Source organism: Meleagris gallopavo, chromosome 14 (genome assembly GCF_905368555.1).
Source record: "Meleagris gallopavo chromosome 14, MGAL_WU_HG_1.1, whole genome shotgun sequence".
Classification (NCBI taxonomy): domain Eukaryota; kingdom Metazoa; phylum Chordata; class Aves; order Galliformes; family Phasianidae; genus Meleagris; species Meleagris gallopavo.
Genome location: NC_139417.1, coordinates 2,450,502 through 2,476,061, shown reverse-complemented (window position 1 = coordinate 2,476,061; position 25,560 = coordinate 2,450,502). Strand labels below are relative to the sequence as shown.

The 25,560-nt window shown below is 50.1% G+C and overlaps 3 protein-coding genes across 4 annotated transcripts in view; 2 read left to right on the top strand and 1 right to left on the bottom strand.

Annotated features, from left to right (window-relative positions):
* FANCD2 (FA complementation group D2) overlaps positions 1-15,740 on the top strand; it is a 45,450-nt gene extending 29,710 nt beyond the window's left edge. For both annotated transcript variants that reach the window (XM_085235987.1, XM_085235986.1), the window contains exons 29-44: positions 222-368; positions 1,795-1,911; positions 2,416-2,544; positions 2,744-2,859; positions 4,588-4,701; positions 5,212-5,339; positions 6,794-6,893; positions 8,154-8,276; positions 9,053-9,146; positions 9,675-9,746; positions 10,825-10,863; positions 11,452-11,526; positions 12,486-12,560; positions 14,770-14,916; positions 15,456-15,530; positions 15,601-15,740. In XM_085235987.1, coding sequence (XP_085092113.1) covers positions 222-368; positions 1,795-1,911; positions 2,416-2,544; positions 2,744-2,859; positions 4,588-4,701; positions 5,212-5,339; positions 6,794-6,893; positions 8,154-8,276; positions 9,053-9,146; positions 9,675-9,746; positions 10,825-10,863; positions 11,452-11,526; positions 12,486-12,560; positions 14,770-14,916; positions 15,456-15,530; positions 15,601-15,651 — 1,602 coding nt within the window. In that variant the 3' untranslated portion in view covers positions 15,652-15,740. The remainder of the gene's footprint in view (positions 1-221; positions 369-1,794; positions 1,912-2,415; positions 2,545-2,743; positions 2,860-4,587; positions 4,702-5,211; positions 5,340-6,793; positions 6,894-8,153; positions 8,277-9,052; positions 9,147-9,674; positions 9,747-10,824; positions 10,864-11,451; positions 11,527-12,485; positions 12,561-14,769; positions 14,917-15,455; positions 15,531-15,600) is intronic.
* On the top strand, positions 15,702-16,421 carry BRK1 (BRICK1 subunit of SCAR/WAVE actin nucleating complex). Its single transcript, XM_085236006.1, has 3 exons — positions 15,702-15,844; positions 15,944-16,026; positions 16,094-16,421. Exons 1-3 carry the CDS (start codon positions 15,727-15,729, stop codon positions 16,118-16,120), a joined length of 228 nt encoding a protein of 75 aa, XP_085092132.1. The 5' UTR covers positions 15,702-15,726; the 3' UTR covers positions 16,121-16,421.
* Positions 16,422-20,190: 3,769 nt separating this feature from the next.
* LOC146543383 (E3 ubiquitin-protein ligase PHF7-like) lies at positions 20,191-25,048 on the bottom strand. The gene is made up of 8 exons (XM_085236096.1): positions 24,997-25,048; positions 24,747-24,838; positions 24,557-24,655; positions 24,176-24,300; positions 23,823-23,985; positions 23,622-23,728; positions 23,279-23,392; positions 20,191-23,026 (listed from the first exon to the last, which is right to left on the bottom strand). Exons 1-8 carry the CDS (start codon positions 25,046-25,048, stop codon positions 22,231-22,233), a joined length of 1,548 nt encoding a protein of 515 aa, XP_085092222.1. The 3' UTR covers positions 20,191-22,230.
* Between the last annotated feature and the right edge of the window lie 512 nt (positions 25,049-25,560).

Genomic DNA, 25,560 nt, shown 5'->3' with positions numbered 1-25,560 from the left:
TTTCCTTTATGTTATTTTTTCCAAAAAATATTCAGTGACCTGTACAATTCAAAATGAAAATGCTTCTGATTGTATGTATTCATCTCTGCTACCTGTTGCAAATTATTCTTCATCTTGTTTTATCTTGGCAAGAAATATAAAGGACTGTGTGAAAGAAATAGTTTTATTTGAGCTAGAAAGTGTTGCAGGTTGCAAGCTGAGATCTGCTATTCATTTTTCAGAGTGCTGCTGAGAGAGAGACAGGAAACCCTCTGGCACAGCTGCAGAGTTATCGCCCCTACTTCCGAGAGCTGGACCTGGAAGTGTTCTCTGTACTCCACTGTGGGCTGCTGACAAGGTCTGTCCTGGACACAGAGATGCACACCGAGGTGAGCGCAGCCAGTTTTGTGTTATTTATTGCCTCACTGTGGCCTTGGCCTCTCCTGCTCCATTAAAGTGAAAAGAAGATTGATTTAAGATCTTTTGAGCCAGGGCTTTGAGTTTGGTGACAGGAAGGAATTTGCTTCCAAGGAAACAAAAGTAATTCAAGGTACTGAGATAAGAAGGACTTCTGTTCATTGTCGTTGTGCAGTATGGCAACAATGTTTAAACCAAAGTAAAGTTAATATTGTGTATCACAGAATCTTCCCCTTGGGATGGGAAGTAGTCCAACCCTCTTTGCTGTGAGCGAGTTTGCCACCCACTAGATAAAAGGAAAAAAAGGTACAGTATAACATGCATACACTTTTTGGAAAGAAAAAAGCTTTAATATTGAACACTGCTAAGGTATAGGATGTTACAAACACTATGAGGTGGCCTGCCTGTTCCAAAGAATCTATGACAGTAAAGTCCATGTTGCAAAAAGGCAGGTGTCTCAAATCGTTGTTAGAGGGGAAACTAGGTGCAAAAATGAGACTGTTGTCATGGATGTGCTCCCATTGGGCAGTGCCCTGTTTGCCATCTGGAAGCTTATATAAAACTATGCATTACTATGGATATGGAGAGCAGAAGTGCTTAATTTTGTTAGACCCTTTGTAGGCAGGCTCAGTCCATCTGGAGTCTAATTTTGTTATGCAACCATAGGATTAGTAAAATGCAAAAAGGCTGTAGTAGTGTGGAGTGCAGCCTGCCCTGCTCCAAGGACAGCTATGCCACGTGTGCAAGACACAGGGTACTTGTAAGGCTATTTGAGAAATCTCCTGGCACACGTGGCATCATTTCAAATGGTTCCCTGAGAAGGAATCTTATTAGTGCTCATAAATATCTAATGGGTGGGAGTCAAGAGGATGGGCCAGGCTCTTTGGTGGTGCCCAGAGACAGGAAAATGGGCAAGTGTCACAAACTGAAATGTAGGAAGTTCCATCTGAACGCAGGAAAAAATTCTTTACGGTGAGGGTGGCAGAGCACTGGAACAAGCTGTCCAGAGAGGTTGTGGAGTCTTCCCTGGAAAGATTTAAAACATCCCTGGACACTTTCCTGTGTATTCTACAGAACTTGCTTTAGCAGGAGGTTGGACCCAGCCCCTACAATTCTGTGATTTTGAACTTCAGCGTATAAATACATTCTCTCTCAGTAGCTGGATGTTACTGGAGTTATTTTCACAGCACCAGATCCACCTTGTGTTTTGAGTAACCAGAACTGATGTCCCATACCTACAATGGAAAGGGCAAAAGCCTAGCATCTACCAAATTGCTCCCTGGTAGAGGTTAACTAAGCCAGGAGACATAATTGGAAATTGAGGGAGTGAATGTGAGCTTCAAGGCACTAAATTAGGTGCTGAGTCCTGGAATTGACTTTTCTTCCTTGTAATTGCAGGCTAGTGAAGTTGTGCAGCTGGGGCCTGCTGAGCTCTGCTTCCTTCTGGATGACATGTGCTGGAAGCTAGAACATGTGCTGACCCCAGGCTCCACTAGGAGAGTGCCCTTCTTAAAGGTGTGTACAGCAGCAGCTTGATGGGGCATGACCCAGGTTAGCAGAGCACAGTGATTTCCAGCCTTTCCTGACTAAATGTTTTTCAGAAATATATTCACCTTACAGTGTAATGGTAGTCTGACTCCCAGCTGTGTGTCAGAGCAGGAGTTGCCCTTTCAAAAGAAATTACTGTACTCCATCACTCGCCAAAGTGTTTGCAGCGTCTAATTCTCTGCATGTCTTGGGAAAAGGCATGCAGCTGAGGGAAAACCTTGTAGCCCTAAACTCAGGTGACACTTTTCCCTGCCCAGCTTGGAGAAACTGGCTCTGCTGTTCAAGAAGTAGCTCAGCTTAAGTGGATAAAAGGTCTTGGAATCAATTTTGTTTTTTATTTTTCCCCTGTATGTTTTCATATTCTTTAGAATAACACCTTCAGTGCAAGGAGTCCTTGGTTTTCTGGGCGATGACTTCTGAAGTTATTATCAAGTAAGACTGAAATGACTTTAAAATTTTGGTTTGCTACAGGAAAAAGGCAACAAGGATATTGGTTTTTCCCACCTTTGTCAGAGATCCCCGAAGGAAGTTGCTGTGTGTGTGGTCAAGTTACTCAAGCCACTGTGCAATCACATGGAGAACATGCACAACTACTTCCAGGTCAGTGGGCAGCAATTTTGACTCAAAAACCATCAAGTTTTGTTGCCCCTAGAAGTATTTTTGGTTTTATTTGTGGGGAAAAGAGAGTGGCTTTGGTGTGTTGCAGGGTTTTTTAAGCATTGAGTTTATAGAAATGTATTCTTTTGCCGTTTTCTTTCCCTGGACTAGTATTTAATGAATAATTTGTTCTGTATTAAAGACAGTTATACCAAACCAAGGTGTGGTAGATGAATCAAGACTGGACATCCAGGAGTACCAGCTGATGTCCTCTTGTTACCGCCAGCTGCTGCAAACTTTTTGCTTGCTGTTTGCATGGTGAGTTGAAACAAAAGGGTATGTTGTCACATAAATGAACAAAGTTTGTGTGCTCCCTCCCTTTCCTGTTCCTGTGTAGTGTTTGTACCCATCTGATGACCTATCAGTCTTGCAGAACTGCACACCACTGTGTCTGGAGACATTTAAATGCTTTGTAGTTTACTCCCCTGAACAAAACCAGTAGGTGATTAAGAGTGAATGCAGAACAGTTGGAAGCATAGAGTGATTTTTTGGATGATGACTGGCATAAGTGGAGTACTGGCACACCTCATTGTGCAGCTCCCATTCTGCACAGGGATCTTGGAATTTCTTGCCCAGCAAGCCTCATGCTAATTTGTCACGGCCTGAATGTTGAGCAATGAAAGGAGTAATTTTTTTCACTGGAAATAATGGATGTGCATTTCACTGATGGGAGCTTTTGCTGCTGATGCACTTGAACTGGATTCTTAAATGTCAAACTGTAAGTGTATGTTCACTCTGAATTTAACTTCTGCATCTGTTAATAAAATTCAGGGTAGCATTGCACAGTTGTTTTTTTTCTGAATCTGAATTTAGATCTGAGTGTGGAAAGTGGTTTACCTTTGGTTGTGCTTTGAAAGTAGTAGCAAGTGTAAAAAGACCAAGAGAAGGAAGCAGCAGAATGCAAATCAAATGCCTTTGGCACTCCCTGAACTTTGCATGCTTAGTAAATGTTAAATTTTCTTTAGAATTTAGCAGAATTTTCTAGGTTTTCTTGTTTTTTTAATCAAACTGAACAGTTCTTTATGTCATGTGCGAAGGTAAACAACTGAGGATGCTACTTCTTACTGAGGTGTGCCTCTCCTGTTAGCTGCTGCTAAAGCACAGAGACCCTGATGGCACTTCTGGCTGTTTCCAAACTGATCATTTTCTCATTAGGAATTATGAATTTGTTGTTCTTTAATCTACCCATCTTGTAAACCAAAGAACTCAACGCTCTTTGTCACACTGGCAGCTCAAGATGAGTTTACCCTCCATTCAATGTGAACAGTAATATAGTTCTATCTTGATATAAAACAAGCAGACATATATTGGGACTAGATGTCCAGCAACCAAATTATGGCTTATATTAATGTTTCATGAATCTCTCATTTGTTGGCAATCATAAATTATCTTCTGTGTTAAAGGTGCACTTGATCTTTACTGTTATCAAGCCCTTGTGTTCAGTGTAAAGATCCAGAGCACGGAGCCATCCGAGCACTTCCAGAATTCATAGTCAGAGCAGATAATTTTACAGACAGTGGTAGTTCAAAGAGTTAATGAAGGTCTTGATGATTTTCCTTCCTGTTAGGCTTCTGCTTGCTGTTTGTGAGGTGACTGGCCACTCTCATTGCATTTGCACAGCAACTGTCAATAGGCATCCTCTATTTTTCAGGTCTGCATAATATTGTTTTAGTACATATGGACTTCTGCTTATGTGGAAAGATTTGTCCCTTCCAACCTGGATCTGAAATCCAACTGTAAAGTGGATAACCTGTGTACACAAGGTTTTACATTCCCTGGAAAAGATAAACCATAATGGACAAAGCTTGCAGTTAAAATCAGCCTTCAGTTTTTGTGCCTCCTATAGCTTCCATGTTGCTGGACTCTTCTGGTGTATTGGCTTCTTTGCATCAAACATCCTTGTTGCAAACATCTGCCCAGATATGCTTTTCTATGCAGTATCTCTCTTCCTACTCTGGTGCTGAGCTGGACTTTTTCTACCCTCAGGAATGGTTTTTCTCAGCATGAGAATTCCAACTTGCTGAGGTCAGCTCTCCAGGTACTTGCAGACAGGCTGAAGCCAGGAGAGACGGAGTTTCTTCCTCTTGAAGAGCTGATAAGGTATTGTCAATGTTTCCCAAGCTCTGAAAGTGATAGATTTCAAACATTATGTATCAGTGTGTGTTTGGGAGCTCTCTTAAGGATGACACCTCTAAACAGAAAGGTTTGCATTTAATTTGAATGGCAATGCCATCAAAGCTGATAAAATGGAACTACTGGGATTATAAGATAAGCATTAGTCTGTGGGGTCCTGTGTAGGCATGCTATGTGAAACTAGCAGGTCAGTAGGATTCACAGAAGGAACGAATGGGTTCTGAGTAGTTAAAATGTCTACAGGGACACAAGGCAAAAGCAGTGTATAAAGATGTTGCTAAACTTAGAGCAGCTAGGGCTGACGAGGTTTCTCAGCCACTGACTTTCTGTTTACTAGAGGTTGCTACCCTTTCTTCAGAATAGTACTGCTAGAGACAAGTGCTAGGCTAGGGAGACCTTGGATCTTGAGCCAGTCTGTTGCTGGAGATTACCCTATCTATGCTGTCTTCACCTTTTTGCTTTCCTGTCATTCTGCAGTGAGAGTTTCCAATACCTACTGAATTTCCAGCAGAGCATTCCCAGCTTCCAGTGTGCCTTCATCCTCACTCAGCTCCTGATGGCCATCTCTGAAAAACCAGTGACTGGCTGGAAGAGGGAGAAAATGGGTAATGTGTGAAGAGCCTTTTCTCCTGGATTAGTTTTTGTGCTGTCCTTTTTTTTGTCTATCTTGTTACGTCTCCAAATGATCAATTGTAGCAGTTAGTAAAAGGAACTGCAGTAAATCTATTGGGAGCTCTTTGGCACTTGTTTTGCTGTGCCTCAGTCCTATGCAGAAAGGCAAACTCCAGCTCTTTTGGTTAGTGTTTTTTAAAAATGGAGCCTCACAGCTTTTATGAGTTTTGTGAATAAGTTTGCTGTTCAGTTTAACTGCTAATTATGGAGCTGATCACAGATGTAATTGGATGTAACTTCCTAGTAAGTACATGTAGCTCAGTTTGTTGTGTCAGTTCATTTCCAAGAATTGTGGAAATAAACTGTCCAGGTAGAGCTGTTACTTTGGACTGGAGGGAGAAAAAATTAGCAACAGCTAACTCTGTGCATCTCAGTCAAGAGAACTGGCCTTCTTAGGGATTAGGACCAGGACCGTAAGAAGAATGGCCTTCAAGAAGGTAAGGCATAGGCATCCTTGCAAGGAATATATGAGAAAAGTAGTTTGTCTCCACTTTTAATTCTTTATTTCAGTGACAGACGGTCACCCCTCTCAGCTGTACCTTGTCATATTGCAACGTCTCTAGAATCTGTCTTTCTCAGATACCCATGGTCACTCAGTGATAAATTCCCTACTTTGATGGGATTTTTACTGTTTTAAACTGTCCCATGTTGGAAGAGCTACCCACAGACTGTCAGGGAATAACCTGTTTTCCTGTTAATGTTCTGTTTTTAAGCATTTCTGCAAAAGAGAAACAGATTTGTTAGAAGTTTTGAGTAATCTGTAAACTTGCCAGTTAACACTCACAGTTACAGAGCTGTGGCCAAAGCAAAAAGTCACTTGTTATTGGAATACGGTTTTTAGAAATGTATGCCCTAAGGGTTGCATGTTGCCTTATTTAAATATTTGGCTTGTAGGAGCTACCAAAGACCTTATGCTTGACCTAAGTTGGAGGTGGATGGCTTCTGATGAAAGTGGGTATTCCAAACCAGGAGCATACTGGATGTGCATATATTGTTGTGATAGGTCATAGAACAGTTTGGGTTGGAAGGGACCATAGTTCTGCCACGGGCAGGGGCAGCTCACATCAGACCGGGCTGCTCAAAACCTGGAATGCTTCCAGGGATGGAGCATCCACAGTTTCTCTGGGCAACCTATGAACCTGCCTCACAATGGATAATTTCCTCCTTAGATCTAGTCTAAGCCTTTCAGCTTGTGACCTTACTGCTTTCTAGGGAAAATGCATTCCATCTTCTCAAAGTTCAGGCATACTGAAGGGTAATGATGCTGTGATCTTTTGGCAAGCCATTTGGACACATGGCCTTTTTATGGAAGAAGGAAATTCTTTTAGATTCTTGGGAAACAAAACACATCCAATTCCTTCTGTAAGTTATTCCTTACCTTTTCCAGCTTCACTAGCAAAGCAGTTCCTCTGCCAGTCATGGATGAAGCCTGGTGGGGACCGCGAGAAGGGCAGCCACTTCAACAGTGCACTGCATACTTTGCTCTGGTAAGACTTAAGCCTTTGTAAGAGCACATTAAGACACTGTAGAACTTTTTCTCTTAGTTACTGGAGTTGCAGAGGAACAACTCCTCTTGGTCATAATCCTCATACTTAGGCAGTTTGGCCTAACATACTGTTTCTATATCATTGGAAGACAGTGAGTGATGGGAAGAATTCTGCTAGTCACTGGCCATAGAAACACAGAATCACAGAATGGCCTGGGTTGGAAGGAACCTCAAGGATCACGAATCTCCAAAACCCCCCTGCCACATGCAGGGCCACCAACCTCCCAGTTTAATGCTAGACCAGGTTGCCCAGGATCCCATCAATCTGGCCTTGAACACCTTCAGGGATGGGGCATCTACAGCCTCTCTGGGCAGCTGTTCCAGCACCTCACCACTCTCATAGTAAAGAAAGCATGCTTGGACCTTGTGATTGCTGCGCTGTAGCTTGTCAGTGTACATCAACACATCCACAGATGTGTTGAAGGCATGTGTGAATTGTGTCTGGATCCAAGTTTCTGGTTTTGTTTCCATAAAACAGAGCACAAATCCACTCTCACTAAAGCCAAGGAGAACAGGGCTGAGTCTTAGGTGAGATATAATCATGGGATGGTGAAAACTGGAAGGGATCTCTGGAAGTCACCTTGTTTCAGTTGCCCTTCTTCATCAGGACCTCTCCTTGAGCAGGCTGCCCTGGACCGAAAGAGTTTATGACTTTTGGAAGAAGGGGCAGGCAGGTCACAAAGACTACAAATGTGCATTTATGCTGGGAGGAAATTAGAAGGGCCAAAGCCAAGCTAGAGCTTAACTTGGCCTCTAAAGTGGTAGACAATAAAAAATGGTTTTGTAAGTACGTAAACAACAAAAGGAAGATAAGGAGAGTCTCCATCCTTTATTGAATGTGCAGGGAAGCACGATTATGAGAGATGAGGAGATTGCTGACGTGCTCAATGCTGCCTTTGGCCTCATTCTTTATTAGTAGGTAATAGTTCTCAAAATAGCCATCCCATGAGCTAGAAGACAGAGACATGGAGCAGAATGAACCCTTATGTATCCAAAGGGAAATAGTTAGCCACCTATTGCATTGCTTGAACACACACAGATCTGTGGGGCTGGACAGGAACCCAAGGGAGCCTGAAGGTACTCAGCATAAGAATGAACCAGGCAATTTTAGGCTACATGCTACAGGCAGTGCAAAGTTCAAGAGCTTGCTGTGTTATTCTGTGTAATATTTACTAATGAACTAAGCTGGTTTTGGATTCAGTGTCTACCTGGAGCACACAGATAACATCTTGAAAGCTATTGAAGAAATCTCCAGTGTTGGTATTCCTGAATTGATCAACTGTGCCAAAGATGGATGTTCTTCTACATATCCCACACTGAGCAGGTAATTACCTCAATAGACATCAGAACCTCACAAGGTGCACAATGACATTTTCTACTTTATTATGTTTATTTTCATATTTTGTTGTCTGTTATGTAATAATTTCATCTTAGTACCACTGCGGGCAACTCTGGGCATTCCTAAATATTTTTGGCAGTCCATAATAGGTTAGTAAATAATTATTAGCTTTAAGTTGAGGTGATATATCCTTGTGCATTGATACAATGCTGAGGTTTTATTTGCGAGCCATTTCACATGGAGAATGAGCTGTTGTCTGTTGTCATGTGTGCTACTCCTTTATATGCTACTGCAGTGATAGAAAGCATGCTAAAGGTTCATCTTTGGTGAGCTGGGGTGGCTGTAAGCAATCCTGGATTGGTATGTAGATTGCAAAAGCTCCGTACTTGGATTTGGGTTATTCTTGCAGCACAGCAATTAAGAAGTGTTGCTTACATAGGGATAGACAAAATTTGTGTGTTTTTTGAGGTAACAAACTATCTTATGCTGTGAACTGCAAACTTGTGCACTCCCAGGGCTACAAAGAGGAAGAAGGTGTCTGTATAATTGATACTGGAGAACAGGTAGTGACTATCCAGCATTCTCCATCTGCACTGATTGCTTAGGCTGTACCTGCTTATGAGCCCTAAGCTTAATCTCCTGGGATTTCCTACTAAGAAGGATGCCCAGTCGGGCAACTCTGAGTTTCCAAGTTGTTTTAGGGTTGAGTTTATCCAGATGCTTGTGGTTGGCTTTCAGTTTTGCTCTCTCTTTCTCCACAGACAGACATTCCCAGTTTTCTTCAGAGTAATGATGGCTCAGCTAGAGAGTTCCGTGAAAAGCATCCCAGCTGGGAAACCATCAGACTCAAGTGAGGTAGGAAAACAGATGCACTGGTATCACAGAGGGGAGAAGGACTGAAGCTAAACTGGATAGTATAATAAAGATGTACAGCTTGTAAAGGAATCTGAGTGCTGGGAAATGCAGTCAGAGAGGTTCATTTATCAGCCCAAACTGATACACAGGTTAATATGTGACTAGCATCCTTTTGTTCCTGCTTTGTAAATCTATCAGAAGCTATAAAGAGAAAACAGGTAGCAATCCACAAACTAAGATGCTGTGCAGGTGGTCTGCACATCTGTGTGGCTTCACAAAATTATTTTCCAACCAAAAGTTTCTAGAAACAAAGAAGTGTATTAACTCTTAGCATTATAGGAGGTGGGGGTCCTGATCAGGCTGGCATTGCCACTGAGTGGTTTTGCTGTGATAGATCTTCCTGTGGTAAAGCTTTGTCCCTCTGTCTTCAAAATAACTGCACTTTGAGTACAGCAAACACGGTGAGAGTGTTCAGCAAAGTGAGGGGAAATGCACATCTTGGGCTACTGTCCCCTTGCATCCCATCAGGTACAACTGGAGAAGCTGCTGAAGTGGAACATTGCTGTGCGGAATTTCCATATCCTCATTAACTTGGTCAAGGTGAGGATCTGTGGTGATGACTATCTGTGATATTTTTCTGCTTTTGCCTTGTGATGCCCAGCACATCCCAGTGAACCTGGGTTTATGAGCACGTGAGAAAAGCGTGAAGGATGATGTACTGGCAGAACAAACTGGAGGTGGTGAATAAAGGCATTATAACCTGTGTACAAGGGTTTCCATTTAGCACTCTTTGATTCTTATAGCCTGCACATCTTAATAACATAGCTGTCACAGAAATGTTAAGTCTGTACAAAGGCAGAAGCAAGCTTTTTCAAGTACAGCTTACGAGTTCTCATGAATTGAGCTGGATTCTTCTGGAATAGCAGTATTCACTGAAGCCCTACTTGCACTCCATGTTCTCTCACAGCACCAGTCCTCTAAGAGCATGAAAGGATAGAGCTAACTCGGTGCTTTTTCTGCAGTCCATAGCAGCACCGTGGTAACATCTCAGCACTTGCTGACACCTGTGTGCTCTGTCAGTTCAAATGCTCACAAATTCATGATAGAATTGGTGACTGGCAAAAATATGTAAACAAACACATACTAGAAGAAAACCCTCAGCAGAGCTGAGACTACCTATTCAGATTCTTTGTTTGTTCTTAGAACACAGCTGTGTGACCTGTGCAGTGATAACTGGTGCCTTCTGCCAGCTGGCACCATTATGTAACAGCCTCACTGTTTCCTCTGAAAGACATTCTTTTGCACACCTCAGTTTTGCTTTGTCTGTTATATGGCAACTTGCCTATCAGCTGGGCTGGGTCTCTCAGTTTCCAGGCTATTAAGAACTTGAGAATCACTGGGATGATTTTGTGCCATCCGCAAAAGGTCTACCTCCCTGCTCTCTTCAGATGACAGAGTGGCCATCCTGCAAAGCACTTCTGTCTGACAACCATTACATTTCCTGCACTTGCATGGTGCTCCCTGTCAAAACTTGAGAATGGATGTTGCCTTAGAATAGGTGCCACATGCCAACAAATGGCATGCGACAGTGGGCTACTTTTAATTGTTTGCTGTGCTTGCATTATTTCCTTCAGACTTGCAGACTTATCTGACTCTTTTTTAACTCTTGTCCACGTAGGTGTTTGACAGCAGGCCTGTACTCAGCATCTGCCTGAAGGTAAGCAAGAACTCCATTGAAGAGAGCTGCTGAAGCATCAGCTTTTCTGAATTGTTGTTCCCAGCGCAGCAGAGTAGTTACTGCATTCTCTGGAAGGAGCACACATACCTTTACATTCTTATACCCTTCCACTTACTGTCCTTGCATGGCTCAACCACAGAGAATCTGCAATTGCCATTACTTGCTTAAGCCCTTCCCCCTCTCTCTCTTCCCCATGGTACTTCAAGTCAAAGTAAACATCACAACAAGCAGGTCTCCCTTGGAGCCTGGGAAGACCACGCATCTCCCTGCAATTCTCCCTTTTCTGACTAGGATTTCTATAGTAACTCTGTAATTTTGTTTAGTTAGATTCTATTGCCAGTTGCTGGCAAGATCAGGGTTGTGTATGAGTATGTATTTTTAGTCTGTCTTTTCAGTGATTCAAGTGAACCCCTTACTGAGCCTGTATATTTCAGAATAGTATTCTTCTGAGCAAGAGGAGTCTTCAGGGTAGCCTGAAAGAATGTATGGCTATCTTACTTGACTTCCTGATGATTCTTTGAAAAGGAATTTAAACTTGCCTTTTAAAATATATATCATTTTTGGTAGTATGGCCGTCTCTTTGTAGAAGCATTTCTGAAGCATGCCATGCCTCTCCTGGACCACAGCTTTAAAAAACATCGGGTAAGTGCTTTGGAAAGAGAACTGTCTGGACTCAGTTGGGAAGCATGACTAATGCTTGCTATAACACGTTGGCATAACACTTGTGACACTTAATGACCAATGTGTCTGATGTCTCTAGCTGTGCTGTGCCTTGCTTCACTAGCCTGTCCAGTGCTCCCTCCGCAAACAATATTTTCCAGCTTGCCAAGAGCCTTTGGCAAAGCTGGATGGCTTTGCTGATAGCAGAGGATAGCAGAAGTGTCCCTGACAGAGTGGGAAGGTCACATTCCACAGTCAGGTTGGTGAGGATTTGCAGTCTGGAGGGACAGTGTTTTTGCAAAAAATTCTTGCATCTTTGGGTAGTTCAACATCTGTGGGTGCAGACCAACCTAGGTGCACCACACGGTAGACAAGAACAGTCTGAGATCCCTTGCTTTGTTGCAAGGCAGTGCCCCTTTGTCAGTGAGACTCGTTTTTTTTGCTTAGCCTTCACATCTCAACCAACTAAGAAATGACCATTTCTATAGCAAACTTGAGATCTGTTCTCCAGATATTTAGGGGAATGAGGTTATCAAAAAAGATACCTGCTGCACGATAGAAAGCGCCTCATAATTCACTCAGTAAAATGGATTGTTGCCCAGAGTTCATGCTGGAATTGTTTCAAATACCACAATCTAACAGTATTACATATTTTCCTTCCAGTTCCCCTACTTTAGAAGGTTGTACTCAGGCAAAATGTGACAAGATTATCTTGATCCTAATTGCCCCTAATTGCTTTCATTGATAGGTTATGATGTGTGGTCCTACTTTAATTGCCACATGCACAGTGCAGTTCTTCTATGGCTCATCCTGTTCCCCTGATGATTTCTGAATTGTACCTCTAAAAGGTTGACTTAGACTAAAACTCTTACATTAATTCTTTTTGTCCCTTAAGGGAAAATGCTTTGACAATTATTTACTGCTCTATGTTTTTATTTCAGGACGATGTGCAGAGTTTGCTGAAAACATTGCAGCTGAGTACCAGACAGCTCCATCACATGTGTGGCCATTCCAAGGTAAGTTCCAATTGTTCCACAAACACCTCTTGTAAGCACGTTTTATTCTTTTCCCTGTTTTTCCAGGGCACAGCCAGGTTCTAATTGCAGCCTTACAGTGTGTCAGTTAGAGCAAAAGCTCTGAGAGGAGATGAAATAGCTGTGGTCAATGGCCAAAAAGCTGAAGTATTTGATTTGGAAGTTGCTTAATTGGATGTCAGATCAGGTTAGCATACCCTATTCAAAAGGAAAGTTATCCTCTGTTGTTGGCATCTGCAAGAGAATTTCTGAACGCACAAGCCAAGACCCTGGAAACCTGGTAAAAAGTACAATTGCCAGATTGGTAATATGTGAGAGAAGCCATGGCAAAGATCGCCAGCCTTGTGAGCCAGAACAAGGAGAGAAACATACTCAAAATCCCCTCTAGGTGTCGTCTTGGTTTGTTATGTTGATGTTAGGGGAGAGGGCAAATGGAAAGGACTGTGGCACCCAGCCAGTCTGCCAGCCTCTGTGTAGTAAAGTGAGGGGAAAAAAGGAAGGAGGATTATCACCCTGCTTGCAGTGTGGGCAGCCAGTGCTTGTCCCAAGAGAGAAAATCACGGGGGGAAAAAATGCTGTTAGAAAAAATTTTACTTGTGCTGCTTTGTTCCTTCCACGTTTCTCAGAGGTCCAAGAACACATTTCTGAGGAAAGCTTTTCCAAGGCAGGTGAAGGGAGAAAACCATAAAGCATGGCTCCACGAGGTAGATTTGCTAGCAGTTAAGTCCAGAGCTGGCATCAGGAGCGGAAAAGTTCAGCTGAAAAGCAGAACACACCATTGCAGCATGGCAGAGAACCTGTCCAGTCAGGCTGGTGAACTGGAACCTGGCACAAATCCTGGAGATGCTAAACAGCCATTCTCATGTTTGAAACTGAAATCCTCATGCCTACTTTAAAGTCTCGGTTCACCTTCTCAGCAGGATAACATCATTGCAGTTTCAGTGTTGTATTTGCCTTTGCACTCAGCCAGGATGTCCAAGTGCTGTTTCCTGTGGTCCTTCTTAGCCTATAAGCACAGTTAGTGAATACTTTGTTTCACCAGTGTGGTCTGATCAGGTCTCTGTGCCAAATGGTTTGGGAAAAACGAGAGAAGGAGAATTTCTGGGGTCAGATTTTGGCAAATGAGAAGGTGATTTGTTGAGACTGCAAAATGCCTGCAGGCAGTGGGACAGGTTCCAGTCCCCAGGGAGAACAGTGATATTGGCAGTGTCATTACTGCAGTCACTCCTGGGTAGGTTCTGGTTGGTGCCAATGATTGCCAGCTCCTGCCTGTACACAGACCAGAGAACAGATTGCTGTTGTTACTCAGTTACTTCTTCCCTGCTGGTAGCAGACGAAGGAAGGCAGTGCCTCCCTCCCCTCATGTACTGAACTCATCCAAGATATGAAGTTAATTTGATTTCAGACTGCAGGTAATGAGAGGATCTGACGCTAGAAGGCTGCAAAGTACCGTCATGAAAGAAAAACATTCTTATGCACAAAGTAGTTGTTTATGGCTCTCAGCAGTTTCTCTGTTTCAGCAATGACTCCGTGCTGTATTGCACATCCAAGCCTTGCAGGAAGAGACTGCTCAGACAGGCTCGCTCACCCAGAGCTAAATCACACACAGTACCTGGCATAGCTGCCCTTCCTCAGCTGCTCTGTGCTTACTTACAGCAATTCCATCTCTTTCCTCCTATTCCAGTCCTCCAAAAGCCTGTGTTTCTTTGTTCTGCACAAGATGGCTTTTGAGTTTGTACTGCATCCCACACATCTAATGTAAAGGAGCTGTGTCAGGCACTGAGCAAAAAGATTGCCATTGCAGTGGTTTATTCTACACCTTTCTCATTTCTTCTCTGTGCTTGGCAATCTGATGTGATGGGCTTGCAGTTATCAGCAAGTAGCTGTGTCCCTCCCTTCCTAATTAGGTGGTTTGGTGTTCTGATGACCACAGCTCTGCTTTTTGCTGTGCATTGGGACTGTGCAGCTGTTCATTGCTGCCCTGCAGCGATGACTGCTATTTCACCAGCAATAGCTTGCTCCATCCCACCTGTGTAGCTGTGGCTTCGGCTAGCACTATTCCCTGGAGCTGCTACAGCAGAACATAATTTGCCAATGACATCCTCCATCCAGCCTGGCCCTGTAGAGCCTCAATTTTACGGGCACTTAGCCTAGGCAAAAGCCAACCAGACCCACTTTGTATCATTTTCAGATTCACCAGGATCTCGGCCTGACCAACCACGTGCCTTTGCTGAAGAAGTCCCTGGAACAATTTGTATATCGTGTGAAGGCAATGCTGGCCTTCAACCACTGCCAGGAGGCCTTCTGGGTGGGCATCCTGAAGAACCGAGACCTGCAGGTGAGCACTGCTGTGCTGCATGGGCACTGAGAGCTGGGGGACGGTGCTCACCTTGTGCGGCTAAGAGGCCATGTGAATCATAGAATGAATCATAGAATGAGTCATAAAATGGCCTGAGTCGAAAAGGACCACAATGCACATCCAGTTCCAACCCCCTGCTATGTGCAGGTCGCCAACCAGCAGCCCAGGCTGCCCAGAGCCACGTCCAGCCTGGCCTTGAATGCCTGCAGGGATGGGGCATCCACAGCCTCCTTGGGCAACCTGTTCCAGTGCCTCACCACCCTCTGTGTGAAGATGGCTGTTACAGCTGTAGCAGAGTGGGAAGTACTTGAAGTTGGCCGGTTCTGCACCTCAGGGTGCTGGCTCGGTGTGGCCCATCGCAGGGGGTGACTCGTGCTGTTTGCAGACAAGGGCGGGGGGCCTTTTCTCGGTGCCGAGGACCTGGGAGGGAAGGGGAGAAGCTGAAGCGGGACCCCCACCTGCCCACTCGAGGCTATCGAAACGCTTCGCTCAGCGCAGCTCTTCCTCCCTCCGCTCAGGGAGAAGAAATCCTGTCCCAGGCTACCGCAGCTCCGGAGGAGGACTCGGAGGACTCGGCGGACGGCGCAGCTGAGGTAGGGCCGCTCACGGCTCCGCGCCGCCCCTCCGGGCCGCCCGCCGCCACCTGACCCCGCCGTCCCGCAGGAGCCGGGCGACGCGGATAGCGACAGCGACAACGGCGGGGCGGGGCGCTGAGCCCGCGGGGGGGCAGGAGGAGGAGGAAGAGGAGGAAGAGGAGGCGGCGCGCATGCGCGGGCGGCGGCGGCGGCCATGTCGGTGCAGGAGGACCCGGTGCAGCGAGAGATCCACCAGGACTGGGCCAACCGCGAGTACATCGAGGTGATCACCAGCTCCATCAAGAAGATCGCCGACTTCCTCAACTCCTTCGGTGAGGGCCGGCGGGGTTTGGGGGATGAGGAGGAGGAGGAGGAGGAGAAGGAGAAGGAGGGGGAAGGGTCCGGGCGGGCGCTGATCGCCGCTCCCGCAGACATGTCGTGCCGCTCCCGCCTGGCCACGCTGAACGAGAAGCTGACGGCGCTGGAGCGCAGGATCGAGTACATCGAGGCGCGGGTGAGCGGGCGGCGCGGCGGGGCGGGGCGCGGCGCGAGCGGGGCCTGAGCGCTCGCTGTCCCCGCAGGTCACCAAGGGCGAGACGCTGACATAGACGCCGCCGGAGCCCCCCGCCCGCCCCGCGCTCCCCCGCCGGCGGGGCCGCGTTGCCGGGGGCCGCGGAGTGCCGCTGGGGGTCCGGCACAGCGCCCGGCGACGCACTTCTCCTCCTCCTCCTCCTCCTCCTCCTCCTCCTCCTGTCAGGGAGCTGAGTGGCAAGAAGCAAGAAGCCGCCCACCCCCCCCGTTTATCGCAGTTCTTCAGCGAGCATCCGGAGCCGCAAGCACACTGCTCTTGTTCAGCGTTTTGTTGGGAGACCATGGGGTTGGTGGCAGTAAAAGTCTTGTTGCTTCCCAGCAGGCTCGGTACATTATTCTGCAGCTCCTCGTGGTGCCGATGTGACACCCAAATGCCTTTGCATTCCCCTTGTTATTCCCCTGCTGCCAGCCCTGACCTCAGCTGGTTGCTCTCTAGAGTGCATTCTTCCTTAAGGTTTCCCTGTCTGTAGGAAGCTTTGCTTTCTGCTCTCAAAGCAAGAAGACTCCTCTAAGCCATCTTGCAGCTGCATAGCCAGCTGTGGGTGCCTGTGGAGGCAGCATAGGCCAGCTTGGGTGGGATCCTGCCCAGGTGCCTGGCACCCAGCCCAAGGCAGGGGGTTGGACCTACGGTATCCTTAAGATTCCCTCCAATCTACTCCATTCCATGGCATAGCTTGCTGTCAGGTCAGGTTGCACATCCAGGCAGTTGGGGAGGCAGTGCTGCAAGGCTGCCGGCTGACAAGACATGGGTTGCTGTGCTTGGGTGGTGTCAGAGGGTGACACACTGCTGTCATGCAGCAGGGGCAGGCAGAATAGCACCCAGCTCTTGGAGAAAGCTGCATTGTGGCCCATGGATACCAAAAGTCCGCCTGTGTCTTGGAGAAAGCTGCATTGTGGCCCATGGATACCAAAAGTCCACCTGTGTGCTGTGTGTGCTCATGGATGGGCTGGAGTGGAGTCCGCAGAGAGCTTTATGGGGACGAGGCCCTGAGCAACCTGATCAGTCGTGGAAGTTGGCAGTGCTTCGAATGCACCTGTGTGCAGCCCAGTAGTGGGAGCTAGAGACCTCCAGAGGTCCCTTCCTGCCTAAATTCTCAAAGCGTTCTTCAGCCTACTGGGGTGGAAGACAGCATATTGCAGACATACCTGGATCTGGGGCAGAACTTTGCTGACTTCTTGGCTTGAGATCCATTGCTTACTCTGCTTCTCAGCTGACTGTGTGCTGTGTCTCAGCCTGCTCTCTGGCAGGCTCTGCAATGGTTCCCCCTTCTGCTGACCCCAGGGTTTCCAACAGCAGCAGGTGCTGCTGTGTGGCCAGAGCAGATTGGTTTATATGCATTTTCCCTGCCACAACTCTATTGTAGCAGCAGATGAACATGCGCTCTGTATCCTCAAAGCACGCTTTCATTTGGCCCTGGGAGAGCTGGGTGCTCACGCAGCCTTGCACCTCTGGTTGTTAATGGCCAGTCTTGTCCCAGAGCCCAGTGTAGGAGAAAAGTGAGATATACAGACTGAGTTCAAGCTCTCTGCCACAGAAGTTGCAGTCTGATCCAAAGTGCATTCTAAGACGCATGAAGTGTGGACTAGGAGCTCTGTAGACGCTTCTTGCTGTCAGAGCCTTGGTGTTACAGCACTGTACTTTGAGGAAAGATAGGCAGTGAAGGTCTGTAAGAGAAAATAATCTTAAATGCTATTGAATTTAGCAGAGAACTGCTGTTTGTCCCTGCTAAATGCCCAGCTCTGGGAGGCTCTGAAGGTGCAAGGAGGTGGTGTCCGCTTCCCACTGGGTGCCAAGGCCCTGGCAGAAGTGCTCTCCCAGAGGGAGGGCTGGCCCTGCCTGCTGGGCACGGGGGTAGGGAAAGGTGGTGATTCACTGAGCTGTTTTTGTCACTTCCCAAAAGCTGTCTGCACCCACTCACATCACTGCGTAGCTGTTTGCTCACAAGGATGCTGTCAGGGGTCCAAACTTACACACTCTTGGTCCTTCCATGTGTGGGGGGATGTGGTTTTTAAGAGCAGTTTTATTTATTCAGAGACGGTGTTACATGGGGCTTCTAATTTAGCTGAGTGATTAAAGGATATCCCAAAACCAAAGCACGTGTTGGTTACCCTTAGTAAAATCTGTCACCCTTAGTAAAACACTGTCACAGAGGACAGTGAGGTCCCAAAATAAACACAGTGCACACTGTCAGTCTCTATGCTTGCTGTTGGGGCTGGGCAGCCCTGACTGTGGAGAAGGGGTGCGTGGGGTGACAGCAGCTCAAAGCCCTTGCTGTCCTCAGAATTCCTGTGCCCTTTGCTTGGATTTGTACCACCAAACCATGGGGCTCAGCTGGGCTGTGAATTGCAGCCATCGGGTGCAGCACCATTTATGTGTCTTCAGTAGTACCTATTGCCACAACCACGGCCAGTGAAGCAGCACAGACTCGTACCATGAATACTTAGATGCTTGCCCGTGTGTGTATCTCACTGAGAACGGCACCAAGCTGCTCCCGGCAGAGGGGCCCTGAAGTGGATGATGGACAAAGTCGCACTTCGGCATCACAGAGCCTGGAGTCTGCCAGGCGTCCCCGGCGAGGGCCCGTTGTCTCGACAAGGAGATCCAGAGAACAGCAGTTCCCTCAGGGGAACTTCTCAGTGGGGGAGGCTCCAGTCTCTGTGAAACCCAAGCCATTTTTAGAGGCCATCAATAGGTTTTTATAAGATCAGTTGGTCTTGCAGCTCGGAAGGCCAATGGTATCCTGGGCCCCATCAGAAGAGGAGTGGCCAGCAGGGACAGGGAGGTGATTGTCTCTCCTCTACTCTGCCCTAGTCAGGCCCCATCTGGAGTATTGCGTCCAGGTCTGCAGCCCCCAATACAGGAAAGATGTAGAGCTGTTGGAGAGGGTGCAGTGGAGGGCCACAGAGATGATCAGGGGGCTGGAGCACCTCCCTACAAAGACAGGCTGAGGGAGCTGGGCTTGTTCAGCCTGGAGAAGAGAAGGCTGCGAGGAGACCTCATTGCAGCCTTCCAGTATTTAAAGGGAATATATAAACAGGAAGGGAATCAACTTTTTACTTGGGTAGGTAAATAGTGATAGGATGTGGGGGAATGGTTTTAAGCTCAAGGAGGGCAGGTTTAGCTTGGGTGTCAGGGGAAAGTTCTTTACAGAAAGGGCGGTGAGGTGCTGGAACAGACTGGATGAGGCCCTGGGCGACCTGCTCCAGTACCAGACCTGGAGGTTGGTGACCCTGCCTGTGGCAGGAGGGTTGGAAATTGATCATCCTTGGGGTCCCTTCCAACCCAAGCCATTCTATGACTCCATGATTCTAATTTCCAATTTTATCCTTTATAGATGAAAGTGCTAATGCTACAGACACGGTTCAAGTTGCCTTTTGCTTCAGAGGTGTAGATCAAGCAAGTAATGTCACGGAAGAAATGGCTTCTTGGGTGCTAAGTGAGGGCACAACTCAACCTCTTGTTGAAGCAGTGTGTGAAGCAGTAAGGAGTACGTTACAGCTACCCTGTTTCACCTCTGTCAGTGAATCCCCTACAGCTGCTGATGGCGCACAGTGAGGCTCAGCTCGGGGACGCGGTGCCTTCTGTTTCCCAAGCTCCCTGCCAGCAGTAGGCTGGTGGTGCTCTGGGGCCTCCGAGCCCTCCAACTCCAGTTTTGAATCTCCCAGACTGGGCTTGGCTCTCACACGGGGCTTTGGGCTCTGGAAAGAGGCTCCGAGCCCTGAAACTGAGGTCTGGGGCTAAAAAGGATGTTTCCTGCCTGAAATGAGGCTCTGAGCCCAGAAAGGAAGAAACAAAAAGAGTGGTACACGGGAACTTTGCGCCCTGAGGCGAGGCTCAGTGCTTCCATGTCGTGGAAAGGAACCTCTATTCTGAGGTCTCAAGCCTCACGTCAGTGTCCAGAGCCTCCTCCTGCAGCGCAAACTTCCGATTTAAAGACTCCAAGCACCTTTCTGAGGATAAAAGGGCTCCAAAGCTTCCCGTCACGGCCTCCTCGGCCGAGCCGCCCTTCCGGCCACGACTACATCTCCCAGCGTGCCCCGGGGCGGCGCGCATGCGCAGCGCCTCAAAGCGTGCCGTGGGGAGCCGCGCATGCGCACCGCTCCGGAGAGCCCGGCCGGGTCCGCGCGGCGCCGCCCTCCGCCCGGTGGCCCTGAAGCGTGGCCCGAGCAGGAGAGCGCGGGTTTCGGTGGGAGAGTCCGCGGCCACCGTGCCAGGCCCGAACCGGCATCGGGAAGGGCCGTAGCATCGTGGGAGAGTCGACCGAGAGTCTCGGCGGAGGGCTCGCCGCCTCGTGCGTGCTGAGCGAGCCGACCTTGTCGGCGGCACAGAGCGAGGCTGGGGGCCTGAGGCCTCCGTGGACGATCTCGGCCCTCTGGGTGGCGTCCAGCGCTCCTTCGCACGGTCCGCTCCGGCTGCCTCCTGTCCCGGCCTTCTGCGTGGGTGAATGTGCCGAGCGAGAGCGCTGGGAGACGCTTTCTGCTTCCAAACAGCTCGTTGTGGGCAAGGGGGTCTTTGGTAGCACGCATGTGGAATAACGCTTCCCAGAACAGGTGCCAAACTTGCTGCCAGCGCGCGCTGCTTTCCGAGGGAGCGCCGCCCGTATGTACTGCATGGGAGCGTGCCACGGGGCCTGGAGAACTCCACCATGTTAAAGAATGCCCCTTCTCTTGGAACTCAGTTGTGCTCTGGGAGCGCAGAAGGAGAAAGATGCTGCAGAATGAGTGCCGTGTAGCTCTGCCCATGTTGGTTGGAGAAAAGTGATGGTGAGCAAAGTGAGTCTCTCCCAGTGAGATTGCCTGGTTGGTTATTTTGGATTCAGGCTGCTTGAATCCACCTGAAGCGCCAGAGAGCTGTCTTGGCCGCCGTCTGGGAAGGTGCTGCCAAGTGCAGGAGGGAAGGCGGCCCTGTGGTCCCAGCCCGTAACGCTGCCCGCCTTGGGAAAGGCAGAGAAGAGCGAAACCGAGAAAGACGCGTGAGATGTCCCAGCTTCGTTGTGATGGACGCTGTGGCCCGGGGGCTGCACGTGGGGCTTGTCACGGCTGCTTCCGCGGCGTCACTGGGGCCGGCTGTGAGGAATCGCGTTCTGACGTTGAATCCAGGAGTGGCTGTGCAGGTGGGCAGGACGTGGCTGCCTTGAGTCGTTCTGCCTCCGTGTGCCGTGGAGTCGCTTGAGGCCATGGACGATGTCTGGCTGGCAGAAACCGGGGCACTGCTCTCAGCATTTGCTGAGGCTGCACAGATTACGGGACTTGCTTGGGTATGGCAGGATGCTGTAGATTATGGACATCAAGCTGTGCACTGATCAGGTGGAACCTTTATGTGAAGCTGTGGGAGGAGAAATATTGGAATGGAACCCAGAATAGCTGATGGCCTTTCTTCATGTGATAGCAGGCCTGACATCTGCCCCTGCTCCAGGAGGGCTGCCCAGTGTTGGAAAGACTTTTGAAATGCATGAAAGACGGCACATTGCACTGGGAAAGTTAGTAGAACATATTGGGTGCAGGAAGAGACCATCAGGCTGTTTCTCTGGGCAGTTGGACCGAGTAAGTAAAGAGTGGCCATCCGGTTTATGACCAGTGGCAGCACTGCTATTGCTTGCATAGGAGGCATGATGCCTGACTTTGGGACAGAGATGAGTGGTTCATGTGCTCGATGGGCTGCATCACCCCCAGCCTGGCAGCATCCCGAGAGCAGCAGCAGCTCTCAGACCTGAGGCACTGCCCGAACACAGGAGGAAAGCCCGGGTCCTTCCCACCGGGAAGGAGTGGGTTTGGTGCTGTGGAGAAGAAATGCCTGTGCTTGCAGCCCCTAAAGCTCCGCTGGAATCGAGGCCAGAACCCAGCTCAGCCTGAACCGGGCCGGGGGGAGGAAGGAGTGGGTTGTGTGCTGGGGGGGAAGGGATCCCCGTGGTTGCAACCGCTACAGCCACCCACCTCGGGAAAGGCAGAGAAGAACAAAACTGACAGTGGCATGATGGAACTCTCACTTTTATTGTGGTGGACTGTGATGACTCTGGATAGGAATTGGAGCTTGCACACAGCAGCTCCTGCAATATCAGTGGGGCCGGCGGTTGATGTTCTGGGCCCGACGTGGAACCCGGGAGCGGCTTCGCCCCTGGGCTGGCCCTCACCGCTTGGACCGGCTCCTGCAGCGTCTTCGGGGCTGGCTGTTGGTCTCAGCAGCCCGATGTTTGAGGGGGGAGCGGCTCCGAGTCCGGGCTCGGCCTGTCTGCCTGGACTGTCCTCTATCAGCCGCCGTGGAAACCCTCGAGGACCGCGATGTTCCCGGTCCGCTGTATCTGTGGGTGCAGCTCTTGGCACTTGATTCTGGTGCCTGCCTGCTCCCACGGCGTGTTCGGGGCTGGCTCGGAGAATCTGGGGCCCGGCGCTGCAGTGGAGAGCGGCTTCTTGTCCGGGCCCGCTGTCCCTGTCTGCACCGGCGGTTGTAGCCAAGAGCCAGAGAGTGCCTCGAGGACTCTGATGTCTCTTGGCAGGCAGAGTTTGGGATGCTGCTCCCACGGTGTCCTTGGGGCTCATTATTTTCATCCCGCTGTGCACGCGGGCGGATTCTCCTCCGGTCTGTCCTGCGCTGCCTGGACAGGCCGCTGCTCTCAGGCACGGGGGAACAGTCAGCTGGCCCCGATGGTGCGTGGCTGGTGGTGCTGGAGCTGCTGCTCTCTGGTGTCTCAGAGCCTCGGGATGGCCCCAGCCCCTGCTGGCTGATGGTGCTGTCGCCAGCAAGATCAGAGTTGGTGCTGGAGGCTGTAAGGGGAGGCAGGAAAGTGAGCAGGATGGAATTGCAGCCACGGGGTGGAACTGGCTGCCATTTGTGCTGGGCTATGGGATTTGAGCAAGGCCGCTCTGAGCAGCCGCTGCCAGGCCTCGCCTGGCCCCAGCCCAGCAGCACGCGGCCGTTTGCCTCTTACCGGTGTCCTCTCCAGCACAGGTGTTGCACTCCCAGCTGGCTGCGCTGTGACTCAAGTTGGAACAGCGCCGGTGAGTGCCTTGTGCAGCACAGGAGCTGCAGAGGAGCAGCTGCCAGGGCCTGGGGAAACAAACGGGTTGTGGCCGTGAGGACACAGTGACCTGAGCCAGGGAGCGCCCGGCACAGCTCTGGTGCTCGGTGTGTGCTCCCCCAGGCTGTGAGGCTGCAATCCCACGCAGAGGTAACTCACCCCTCTCCCTCTGCCTGCTCCCTGCCGTGTGGGTAAAGGCAGTGGCTGGCATCGCAGCTCCCGTGCCTCTCCAGTAGAGATGCGTAGGCATCGTTGTCCTCCCACGCTGGTTCTCTGCCAGGGAAAGGAGGGAATGGAATGAGCACTGACTGCCCCAGGACTGCCCCAGGACTAAAACTAATCCATGGCATCCCTCCCCTTCCACCCGATGCCCAGTTCCAGCTTCCCAGTGATGCTGAGGCCCATGTAAATGGCTGCAAAGGGCCAGGCCTGCTGGGGCAGTCCCTTGCCAAGGACAGCTCGTGTGTCCTCCCATGTCAAGAGTTGGCTGAAAGGCACCAACCTGATTGGGATTCGGATCCCCAGAAGGCGCATGTCTGTAATAAACCTGACCCGGTCTCTGCAGAGGGGGCACTGGAAGGAATAAATTCCTGCGCGCAGGGCCTGTTCCTGCAGCAGAAACAGAAGCAGCGTGAGCGTGAACCAGGAGGCCTGGTGCTGCTGAGCACCCGCCGTGCTCATGGGGTGAGGAGGGGGCTTCTACCTGGATGCAGGCCCGGTGGAACCAGGCGTGTCGGCAGGCTGGGCACAGCATGGTGCTGTAGGACATGCTGTCCCCCACGGGCTCCATGCAAACAATGCAGGTCGTGTCCTGCTCCGGCGCTGCCTCCACTGCCTGCTGCGGGCGGTGCTCCCTGCAGAAGGACCTGGGGGAAGATGGGAGGGATGGGCAAGGTGAGAAGTGCTGCGAGGAGGGCAGAGGAACAGGAAGGAGTCCCAGGCCGTGACTCTGGCTCTGTCAGGCTGCTGGGAGGTGTCACAGCACGCTCCTCGCTTCTTTGGCTGGTGCTGACAGCAGGGGTTAAAGGCCCACAGGCGATGCCTGGCAGCCCTTACCTGAACTCTCCAAAGTGCTGGGTGACACATTCACCCTTCGAAGCGCAGGGGAGATGGAAGCTGCGGCCACAGCCCGGCTCTGCGCAGGTGATGCTGGCCCCCGGATTGCCACAAACGAAGCAGAGCTGGAAAGAGCAGAGCATTTCCCATCAGCAGCAGGTTAAGGGCCTACGCAGCGGGCCCCGCACCTCTGTGCAGGGCACAGGATGGGGGCAGGGCTGGGTGGCACTCTGCAGAGCTGCCTGGTGAACAGGGCTCGTCTGCAAGAGCAGGAATTTCTCTTGGAGCTGGTTGCAAGGGCTGGGATTGCTTTCCCTGGACCAGGCTATGCTCGCCATGCCTCTCCTGGCACCAAGCTCCCTGTTCTGGTCCAGAACTCACCGTCCGCTCTGCCTGCCTGATTGTGCGTATCAGGTCTTTGATCCGAAAAAAAACATCAATGTGGCCTTCCACAGGTTCACAAAGACCATTGACAAATATCTGTACAAGAGGAAAGAGCAGGCTCTTGTTAGGGCAGAAAGGAGGGAATCACTGGTTGGAGGAAGGTGTCAGGAGCCACATGGGAACTCACCACACAAAACTTATGGAAATGGAATCCATTGCTCTCTATTTTGTGGCCAAGGATGCTCGAGTCCTCATCCACTCGGCCACAGAGCACGCATGCTGGAGAGGAGAGAATTACAGCAGTGAGCGGCTTGTGGGGCCAGGTGCCCCCGGGGGCTGCCCTGCGTGCCCCCGCCTCCCCTCTCCGCCACTGGCAGACCCCCAGCACCCCTCTGCCCGGCGGCGGGGAGCTGCGTGCAGGGATACTTTGCTCTCACCTGGCTCCCTCGAGCCGGCGGCCTCCTGTGTCCCCGCGCACACCGTGCGCATTGACGGAAACCACTTGCAGAGTGTCTGTCCCATCAGTGCTGGGCTTCGTCCTCCGCGTGACAACCTAGGGGAGAAGCGGGACGAGGCTGAGTGCTCAGCTCCGGCCCCGAGCGCTGGGGAACCCTCCTCCCTCGGGAGCCTCAGGCAGCCCCTTCCTCCCTGCTCACCTCACCAGGTCGCACTGAGCTCGGCCTGAGCCGCGCAGCCTTAGCTCTGTCCCACACCCCGCGTGTCACAGTGGCCGTTCCGTGCCACCCTCTGTGACGCCATCACACCTCACGGGGGCTGAGGGCACCCAGGCAGGAGGGCGGCGGCTCTCGCAGCCAGCACAGGGTGAGGGGCCCAGTGCCGGACGCAGCCCCGCTGGAACCCGGCGTGTTGGTGCTGCTGAAGGCACCGGGCGACGCGTCCACCCTCCTGGCCCCACCTGAATGCTACCGGGCCTGTGGCTCCCTCACTATCCCAATCGAGCGTTCAGGTGTTTCCGTGACTTTTTGCTTGCTTGCTGCTGA

Coding starts and splice junctions, on each gene's coding strand:
- LOC146543383 (XM_085236096.1), bottom strand. CDS start 25,048: ATGCGCACGGTGTGCGCGGGGACACAGGAGGCCGCCGGCTCGAGGGAG. Junction 24,656..24,746: donor ATTTCCATAAGTTTTGTGTG/GTGAGTTCCCAT, acceptor CCTCTTGTACAG/ATATTTGTCAATGGTCTTTG. Junction 23,986..24,175: donor CAGCACTTTGGAGAGTTCAG/GTAAGGGCTGCC, acceptor ATCTTCCCCCAG/GTCCTTCTGCAGGGAGCACC.
- BRK1 (XM_085236006.1), top strand. CDS start 15,727: ATGTCGGTGCAGGAGGACCCGGTGCAGCGAGAGATCCACCAGGACTGG. Junction 15,845..15,943: donor CGACTTCCTCAACTCCTTCG/GTGAGGGCCGGC, acceptor CCGCTCCCGCAG/ACATGTCGTGCCGCTCCCGC. Junction 16,027..16,093: donor TCGAGTACATCGAGGCGCGG/GTGAGCGGGCGG, acceptor CTGTCCCCGCAG/GTCACCAAGGGCGAGACGCT.